The sequence below is a fragment of the Lolium rigidum genome, chromosome 4, assembly GCF_022539505.1.
Source record: "Lolium rigidum isolate FL_2022 chromosome 4, APGP_CSIRO_Lrig_0.1, whole genome shotgun sequence".
Taxonomy (NCBI): Eukaryota; Viridiplantae; Streptophyta; class Magnoliopsida; order Poales; family Poaceae; genus Lolium; species Lolium rigidum.
Window position 1 is genome coordinate 88,075,875 of NC_061511.1, and position 10,366 is coordinate 88,086,240.

General features: G+C 41.0%; 1 protein-coding gene across 1 annotated transcript; it reads left to right on the forward strand.

The window, feature by feature from the left end:
* The first annotated feature begins 5,942 nt into the window (after positions 1-5,942).
* On the forward strand, positions 5,943-9,883 carry LOC124649416 (protein kish-like). The gene is made up of 4 exons (XM_047189061.1): positions 5,943-6,078; positions 6,191-6,297; positions 7,232-7,266; positions 9,495-9,883. Exons 1-4 carry the CDS (start codon positions 6,076-6,078, stop codon positions 9,560-9,562), a joined length of 213 nt encoding a protein of 70 aa, XP_047045017.1. The 5' UTR covers positions 5,943-6,075; the 3' UTR covers positions 9,563-9,883.
* The last annotated feature ends 483 nt before the right edge of the window (positions 9,884-10,366 follow it).

The window sequence follows — 10,366 nt, forward strand, 5'->3', positions numbered from 1 at the left end:
CTTATGTGCTTTGCTTGGAGCGTCGGTTTGTTTTTGTTTTTGTTTTGTTTGAATAAAATGGATCCTAGCATTCATTGTGTGGGAGAGAGACACGCTCCGCTGTTGCATATGGACAAATATGTCCTTAGGCTTTACTCATAGTATTCATGGCGAAGGTTGAATCTTCTTCGTTAAATTGTTATATGGTTGGAATCGGGAAATGCTACATGTAGTAATTCTAAGATGTCTTGAATAATTTGATACTTGGCAATTGTTGTGCTCATGTTTAAGCTCTTGCATCATATACTTTGCACCCATTAATGAAGAAATACATAGAGCTTGCTAAAATTTGGTTTGCATATTTGGTCTCTCTAAAGTCTAGATAATTCTAGCATTGAGTTTTGAACAACAAGGAAGACGGTGTAGAGTCTTATAATGTTTACAATATGTATTTTATGTGAGTTTTGCTGCACCGGTTCATCCTTGTGTTTGTTTCAAATAACCTTGCTAGCCTAAAACTTGTATCGAGAGGGAATACTTCTCATGCATCCAAAATCCTTGAGCCAACCACTATGCCATTTGTGTCCACCATACCTACCTACTACATGGTATTTCTCCGCCATTCCAAAGTAAATTGCTTGAGTGCTACCTTTAAAATTTCTATCCTTTACCTTTGCAATATATAGCTCATGGGACAAATAGCTTAAAAACTATTGTGGTATTGAATATGTACTTATGCACTTCATCTCTTATTAAGTTGCTTGTTGTGCGATAACCATGTTCCTGGGGACGCCATCAACTACTCTTTGTTGAATATCATGTGAGTTGCTATGCATGTCCGTCTTGTCCGAAGTAAGGGAGATTTACCACTCATTTAATGGTTAGAGCATGCATATTGTTAGAGAAGAACATTGGGCCGCTAACTAAAGCCATGAATCATGGTGGAAGTTTCAGTTTTGGACATATATCCTCAATCTCATATGAGAACATTAATTGTTGCTACATGCTTATGCATTAAAGAGGAGTCCATTATCCGTTGTCTATGTTGTCCCGGTATGGATGTCTAAGTTGAGAATAATCAAAAGCGAGAAATCCAAATGCGAGCTTTCTCCTTAGACCTTTGTACAGGCGGCATAGAGGTACCCCTTTGTGACACTTGGTTGAAACATGTGTATTGCGATAATCCCGGTAATCCAAGCTAATTAGGACAAGGTGCGGGCACTATTAGTATACTATGCATGAGGCTTGCAACTTGTAAGATATAATTTACATGATACATATGCTTTATTACTACCGTTGACAAAATTGTTTCTTGTTTTCAAAACCAAAGCTCTAGCGCAAATATAGCAATCAATGCTTCCCTCTGCGAAGGGCCTTTCTTTTACTTTTATGTTGAGTCAGTTCACCTATCTCTCTCCACCTCAAGAAGCAAACACTTGTGTGAACTGTGCATTGATTCTCACATACTTGCTTATTGCACTTGTTATATTACTTTACATTGACAATTATCCATGAGATATACATGTTACAAGTTGAAAGCAACCGCTGAAACTTAATCTTCCTTTGTGTTGCTTCAATACCTTTACTTTGATTTATTGCTTTTGAGTTAACTCTTATGCAAGACTTATTGATGCTCGTCTTGAAGTGCTATTCATGAAAAGTCTTTGCATTATGATTCATTTGTTTACTCATGTCATTACCATTGTTTTGATCGCTGCATTCATTACATATGCTTACAATAGTATGATCAAGGTTATGATGGCATGTCACTCCGTAAATTATCTTTGTTATCGTTTACCTGCTCGGGACGAGCAGGAACTAAGCTTGGGGATGCTGATACGTCTCCGACGTATCGATAATTTCTTATGTTCCATGCCACATTATTGATGATATCTACATGTTTTATGCATACTTTATGTCGTATTTATGCATTTTCCGGCACTAACCTATTAACGAGATGCCGAAGAGCCGATTCTTGTTTTCGCTGTTTTTGGTTTCAGAAATCCTAGTAAGGAAATATTCTCGGAATTGGACGAAATCAACGCCCAGGGTCCTATTTTTGCACGAAGCTTCCAGAAGACCGAAGGGGAAAGGAAGTGGGGCCACGAGGCGCCGACACCACAGGGCGGCGCGGCCTGGCCCTTGGCCGCGCGGCCCTGGTGTGTGGGGCCCCGGTGTGGCCCCCGCGTTGCCCTTCCGCCTACTTAATGCCTCCGTCGCGAAACCCCCGCACCGAGAGCCACGATACGGAAAACCTTCCGCAGACGCCGCCGCCGCCAATCCCATCTCGGGGATTCAGGAGATCGCCTCCGGCACCCTCGCCGAGAGGGGAATCATCTCCCGGAGGACTCTTCACCGCCATGGTCGCCTCCGGAGTGATGAGTGAGTAGTTCACCCCTGGACTATGGGTCCATAGCAGTAGCTAGATGGTCGTCTTCTCCTTATGTGCTTCATTGTCGGATCTTGTGAGCTGCCTAACATGATCAAGATCATCTAGCTGTAATGCTATATGTTGTGTTTGTCGGGATCCGATGGATAGAGAATACTATGTTATGTTGATTATCAATCTATTACCTATGTGTTGTTTATGATCTTGCATGCTCTCCGTTATTAGTAGAGGCTCTGCCAAGTTTTTACTCTTAACTCCAAGAGGGAGTATTTATGCTCGATAGTGGGTTCATGCCTCCATTAAATCTGGGACGATGGATGGAAAGTTCTAAGGTTGTGGATGTGCTCGTTGCCACTAGGGATAAAACATTGATGCTATGTCCGAGGATGTAGTTATTGATTACATTACGCACCATACTTAATGCAATTGTCTGTTGTTTGCAACTTAATACCGGAAGGGGTTCGGATGATAACCTCGAAGGTGGACTTTTAGGCATAGATGCATGCTGGATAGCGGTCTATGTACTTTGTCGTAATGCCCAATTAAATCTCACAATACTCATCATATCATGTATGTGCATTGTCATGCTCTCTCTATTTGTCAATTTCCCGACTGTAATTTGTTCACCCAACATGCTATTTATCTTATGGGAGAGACACCTCTAGTGAACTGTGGACCCCGGTCCATTCTTTTACATCGAATACAATCTACTGCAATACTTGTTCTACTCGTTTTCCGCAAACAATCATCATCCACACTATACATCTAATCCTTTGTTACAGACAAGCCGGTGAGATTGACAACCTCACTCGTTTCGTTGGGGCAAAGTACTTTGGTTGTGTTGTGCAGGTTCCACGTTGGCGCCGGAATCCCCGGTGTTGCGCCGCACTACATCCCGCCGCCATCAACCTTCGACGTGCTTCTTGGCTCCTACTGGTTCGATAAACCTTGGTTTCTTACTGAGGGAAAACTTGCTGCTGTACGCATCACACCTTCCTCTTGGGGTTCCCAACGAACGCGTGCTGTACGCGTATCACTCCCCCGTCTAGACCCAAACCTACTACCATGGCGGCCGGCGTGGACGCTAGAGATCCTACCAGGGGGGTCAATAATTCCATCATCATGGCAACATCATGTTATATTCTAATGGCAACTTGTTGAGCAAAACAATGAAACTATGTGAGAGATTCATTAAGCAACGCTTAAGACGAATGACAAGCGTGACCAAAAATTAGTTTGGTTTCATGACTGGGAGGTCGACCATGGAAGCCATCTTCTTGATACGACAACTCATGCAGAGATACAATGAGCAAAAGAAGGACCTCCATATGGTGTCCATTGACTTGGAGAAGGCTTACGATAAGATACCGCGACCCGTCATGTGGTGGGCCTTGGAGAAACACAAAGTCCCAACAAAGTACATTACCCTCATCAAGGACATGTACGATAATGTTATGACAAGTGTTCGAACAAGAGATGGCGATACCGATGACTTCCCTATTAAAATAGGACTACACCAAGGGTCAGCTTTGAGCCCTTATCTATTTGATTTGGTGATGGATAAGGTCACAAGGGATATACGAGGAGATATCCCATGGTGTATGCTCTTTGCGGATGATGTGGTCCTAATCGATGATAGTCGAACGGGGATCAATAGGAAGTTAGAACTATGGAGAGAAACCTTGGAATCGAAAGGTTTTAGACTTAGTAGAACTAAAACTGAGTACATGATGTGCGGTTTTAGTGCTACTAGGCACGAGGAGGAGGAGGTTAGCCTAGATTGGCAGGTGTTGCCTTAGAAGGACACTTTTCGATACTTGGGGTCAATCCTGCACAAGGATGGAGATATTGACGAAGATGTGAATCACCGGATCAAAGCCAGATGGATGAAGTGACGCCAAGTTTCTGGCATTATTTGTGATAAGAGTGCCACAAAAGCTAAAAGGAAAATTCTATAGGACGGCGGTTCGACCCGCAATGTTGTATGGCGCTGAGTGTTGGCTGACTAAAAGGCAGCATGTTCAACAGTTAGCTGTGGCGGTGATGCGCATGTTGAGATGGATGTGTGGCCACACGAGGAAGGACCAAGTCCGAAATGATGATATACGAGATAGAGTTGGGGTAGCAACGATTGCAGAGAAGCTTGTCCAACATCGTCTAAGATGATTTGGGCATATTAAGTGCAGGCCTCCATAAGCTCCAGTGCATACTGGATGGCTAAAACGTGCTGATAATGTCAAGAGAGGACGGGGTAGACCAAACTTAACATGCGAGGAGTCCGTAAAGCGAGATATGAAGGACTGGGGTGTCACCAAAGAACTAGCCATGGAAAGAACCGCGTGGAAACTTGCTATCCATGTGCCAGAATCATGAGTTGGTTACAAGATCTTATGGATTTCACCTCTAGCCCACCCAACTTGTTTGGAAAGGCTTTATTGTTGTTATATGCTATTGATGTTGTGATATATAATGTTGTCGGCAAATCAGTGATAGCAACAACTTTTTTTAATTTCCGAAACCGGTATATCAAATACCAGTGACATGGCTGGCACATGCCACCGGTATCAAATAGGAGGCTACCCAATCCATGCCACTAAGGATGGTTTTGCGACCCCGCTCGTAACATTTTTGTACTAGTGATATTATATTAAACAACTTTTTACGACATGTGTAAGAAAGACAATTTTTGGTGTCACAAAAAAAACTTTTCGCAAGACATTTACAAGCATATACCCCCTGTTAAGGAAAGATGTCGCTGATTTGTCTAGATCTAGGGTTTAGGGTTTAAAGACATTTACAATTTGTACTTAGTGTGTTTAGGGTTTAAGATTTACGGTTTAGGGCCAAACTTGTTTCTTTTTCAATACATTTTTTCATTTTACATCGAAAATAACTAAATCTTGATAAGACGAAGCTGAGAAACGACTTACGGGGTAAAAGCGATATTTTCTAGCGGAGCCGTGACCTACTGGTTAAATTTCCATTATCCGTTTCTCCTTGTGATCCATGCTACATAATACAAAATTTCAATATTTGTAACTTAGTCCTTAACTTAATGGTGCACACGAATCACGACTTTATTTTAGTGGCGGATGCTTGATCGGTAGACCATGGTGCCCGTTAGACTACTCACGAGTCTCATCCCTCTCCGACTCGCATTCCTGTCTTACGTTGCTAGTTCTGTTTATAGTCTACCACCAGATGAAAAGTGTCTTTGGCACATGAGCACCAGTACTCTTGTTTTTCAAAATCATATTTTTTTGGATTCTAAAAAAGTTGAAATTAAATATTCACATACATATAAATATTTCGAAGGTACGGTAGAAATTTTGGAGAAAAATATGTTGTAGTTTTAGCTATACAAAAAGGCAAATTTCTTACAAATATCTACTCCTATACCTAGCCACAATTTTTTCTAGCTTAAAATACAGTGCAATTTCTACCAAAATTTTGCACGAGTATTTAGGACATGTGTATGGTATTTTTTGAAACCCGGATGTATAACTGCTTCCACCGCTAGGTTGCTTTTCTGGCAAGCGGCCGCTATGCAAGTCATAGCCGGATAGCTTGTGTACGCACACACCTGTGTACACACCCGCCGCGAGCCTGTAGATCCAAGATTTACCGAATCGCCTTCACAGCTTCACTGTCCGGGAGAAGAAATCACGAGACCACCGCGGGCGCGACCACGGTAGGAGCTCAGCGCCATGGTAAGCAATCGATCCCTCCCCCACCTCGTCTCCAGATCACCTCCTCCCCCCTCGCTTCGCTTTAACTCGACGGATCTGGAAACCTAATTCTTGTTGGCTGGCGTGATTCCAGTCGGCGCTGTTCAACTTCAACTCCTTCCTCATCGTGGTGCTGCTCGTGATCTGCACCTGCACCTACGTCAAGATGCAGTTCCCTGCCATCCTCAACGACCGCACCGGGTATATTTTCCAAAGATTCCCAATTTGAATAGCAATCTGAGGTTTTTCCTTGTGCGCGCTCTGATCTGCTCAGTTTGTGTTTCCTTTCTTGGCAAATGAACATAAATTGAACTGTCAAGATTAGTTTGAAGAACTGCAGCTTATCTTGTGGTTACGTTTAACCATGGATTCTCCGTGGGCCTGCGTCAACTGTCAGGTTTAGTGTAGGGCATTTTAATTTGGGGTTGTAGACGCTGTCCGATGTCCAACCTTATGGAGTTTTAATTTGGGGCATTTTCATTGAACTGTTGGATGCCCAATCTTTTGCTGATTCAGAGTCAATTGGAACCTATGAATTTCTGATACAGATGAAGCTCGAGTGGTAAAATCGTAAAACTCGTCTGTTTTGTCTATGCACGGATACCCCTGTTTTTATATAGGATTAAGCTTTATTTGCTAACTCCATAAGGAACCTCTTTCACTCCTAGGATGTAAGAAACACACAAAAAAAAAAAAAGTATGACTGGAATGTTATGGCTACATGATCCTATAGGCCTTAAAATCATGTCTGATCACACCGTAGGAAGAAAATTGGTATCTTTCCATGATGAGTGAAGGGAAGTTTTTTCTTACACAAATATAGTGCATAGAAGGATTACAATGTTATCCTTAGAAGTTAGAACAAATTCGTATGAACAACAATACTACAAATAAATAGCCCTTATAGGCAAATTCCTAAGGATAACCGATCTCCACAAAATCCTCTGGATCAAAGATAGGTCATCTTTATTTTTCGTATGGACCTCTCGTGCCCAACTGTTCTTCATGCAATTGCCTCTTAAAATTTGTTAAATTGGAAGGCCATGAACCCACATATGACTGGAAGGGCAGACTGCAGACATTATTTTATCTCAGATATTCTTTATTTTCTTACTTGAATTTCATCTCTTGACAGATTCCGTGGTTTCTTCTGGAAAGCCGCCAGAATAGGTATGCTTCTTTCTGAGCTTCCACTTCCAATCCTATGGTAGCTCATTTCCAATTGTTGATAAATCTGCTGCATGTTTCCTAGTTTCTCTTGATTTGGACCACTATTTTTTCTCAGCGTATGCACCTAGTTTCATCTGTCGAGCTGTATTGCAAAGTTGATTGATGATCAAGGCGCTAATAGGTTAAGTTCAGGCTAGACTGCTCTAGTGGTTCATACTATATTCTTTCTATGGACTTTATTGTTTAGAGATAATCTTCTTAAATTCATTGCTTCTTGTTTACCTTGTTAGGGCTACTAAATAAATGAAAACAATTGACAGAAAGCTTCACTATCTCATTTGTGTTGTAGTTCCTGTTGTTGGGGATTGATTACGACTTATTTATATTGGTCAAAATGTAAATAGACTCTTTGGGTTTGATTCATTATGTTAGTTTCTTTTCATACTCAACAAACCTGACATGCTGAAATTGCAAATGTTGAACTATTTCAAAGAAATTCATAGTTGTTTTTTGTTGGCAATGTTTACTGCATTTGCTTTGTAGACGAGTTCTCATATTTTCCTTGATTTCACTTATCTTGCTTTTTTTTAGAAAAAAACGCTGCAAACTAGATCTTTTCAATTTTCCCCGAACTGCTCAGATTTTGTTGACAATACCCAAAGGAGAAATTGCTTTTAGTATCACAAACTTAACTGAAAATTTCAGATCCCATGTAAGCTGTTGTTGCATTACATATTGATTTCATTTTCGGCACTATCTGGTTGATTCATGCGCAAGGTTCAAGAAATCGTTAAGCGTAATTGGTGCGGTGGCCTTCCGTTTAGCGCGCATAAGCGGCGCTTTTTCCCCTCTTTTCTCCGCTTTTTTCCGCTTAAGCGCTTATGCAATTGATGCGGAAGGCCTCCGCATTGCGCTTTAGCGCGCATAAGCGGCGCTTTTTCCCGCTTTCCTGAACCTTGTTCATGCGCTAATTCCTGTTGGTACAGAAAACTGAAAACACACCACATATTTATTAGTGACACTTGAAAGTTGAATTGACCAGTGGACATGCAGTGTACTTGATCTGCAGCATTTTTTTCCTTCACTCAAAGTCTTAGTTCAACTTATGCATTCAATGCTAAAACTACATAAATTGCTGATAGAGAATCAACTTAGGAACTTATGACCTTCAACTGTAAAGGGGGATTGTGGATTTAAGCAAGTGGTAAGCCATTTTTATTTTGTATCATCAGCTCCTTTTGAAATTCTCCATGAATGGAAAAGAATTTGAAATCGACTCATGCTTAGTTATAACCCCTGAAGACATGTAAATGCTGATCTTCAGTCTGTATAAGGTTTCACCTGTCCCAGATCATTGTTAGAGGTAGTGCCTGGTTGTAGCAGTTAGCAGGCTTCATATAAGTTTATGGTGATTCTTCCCGTTAGGTGGTAAGTTCCGAGGATAGCTATGGGTGGTAGGAGGTCTGGGGCTGGTGCATGGACTTGGGGCCGTGGCGCCCAAGGGAGAGATAGGATTGTGGTGGAAAGCCTCCATTGTCTGTTGTTTATTTCTTGGATAATCAAACAACGATAATTTCCATGCTTTATAACAGCTGCCCCTGGCATATTATTATAGGGAATCAATGTAATGGTCCTTTCCAAACAAATAACGAGATAACTTAGGATAGAGCAAATTACAAATCCTTAAGGCAGAGTTGGTGCCGTTGAGTCCTGCTTTGGCTTGTGCTGACGGGCATAGTGCATGACATTGTCTATGAACCTTAACTTCTTATTTAAATTTAGTTTTGCTTGGAATATAGACGTTTGTAATATTTGCAAGGACCGGCTTAATTAATAGGCTTAACCAGTGTCAATCAACTACAAGTTATTGACTGTACCTTGCTTTATATTAGTGGAAACTCAGGTGCGAAAGCATTTTGCATAGAAGCAGATTGTTTTTGTCTATGAATGTTCATAGCTCATTTGATTTTTCGTTTGTATAGATGCGGATAGTTCGTTTACCATAGAAAACCAAAGTATCATTAATGCTTAAATTTGGTTGTTCTTGGTCATGAACAATAATTGCCGATTCGTACTTACTATTTACACATATAGGTGGTGTGTCAAGCTTATGCCATGAAACAAACGATGTGCACATATGATTTTTCTGAAGAACACACTATTTGATATTAATGCACCCTGTTGTCTTAAGTGTCCGAAATTGAACCTTTCTTGTGTTGCTTCATCAGGTGAACGATTGAGTCCTTGGGTAGCATTTGGGTGCTTCGCTATGGGGGTATCCACAATCTTCTTCTGAAGGCTAAAGCAATCATCTCCCAGATTTTGATCTAGGTTGCAGAAGTTGTCTCAGAAGAACTATGTCACATTGCATTCATGTCCATATTTTAGAGAAGCATTTTGCTTCAGTTTAACTGGGGGGATAGCTGTTGTTGCAAGCGCTGCATGTAACTACCAAACATCAGTCAGGTCTGTACCCCTGTTGGGAAGACAGAAACGTGATTGTACTGGTTTATGCCTTGAAGATAGTGCTACTTGTAAAGCATTTAGCAAGAGCGCATGATGGATCATATTACTTGAAATTCTTTGGACCATGCTAACCCAGTTTCACTTTTCTTGATTTGGACGACCTTGTATTAACCTCTCTTTCTCTGAACTGGGCTTTTCCTTTTCATTACTTATCTACTATAGCAGAAGGGAAACGAAGTTAAATTGTGTCCCAAAATTCAGAATTAAAACCACACGACAGTATGGTAATTTTGTCTGAGACTGCAGTATAGTAAATGTTACTGATTAGTTAGTGCAGACTTCTGAGGACCCAAATATTATCTGTCAGATGTTTTCACCTAGTCGACAGATAGTATACAATCTTCCGAATGACATGGTACACAGAGTTGGAAATTTGTTTGATTATGAAATCTATTGCATAACAATAGTTGAGAAATTTGTGCTCACGGTACTACTTTGTTTTGACAGAGTATTAAACTAAGGAGACTGTTAAGGTTTATCTCACTCTGTAGTGGGTGCAACTAAAATGTTATCTCACGTACAATTAGAAGAAAAAATAAGGATGGGTGCATTAATGTGCATCAGGGGAGTGCAT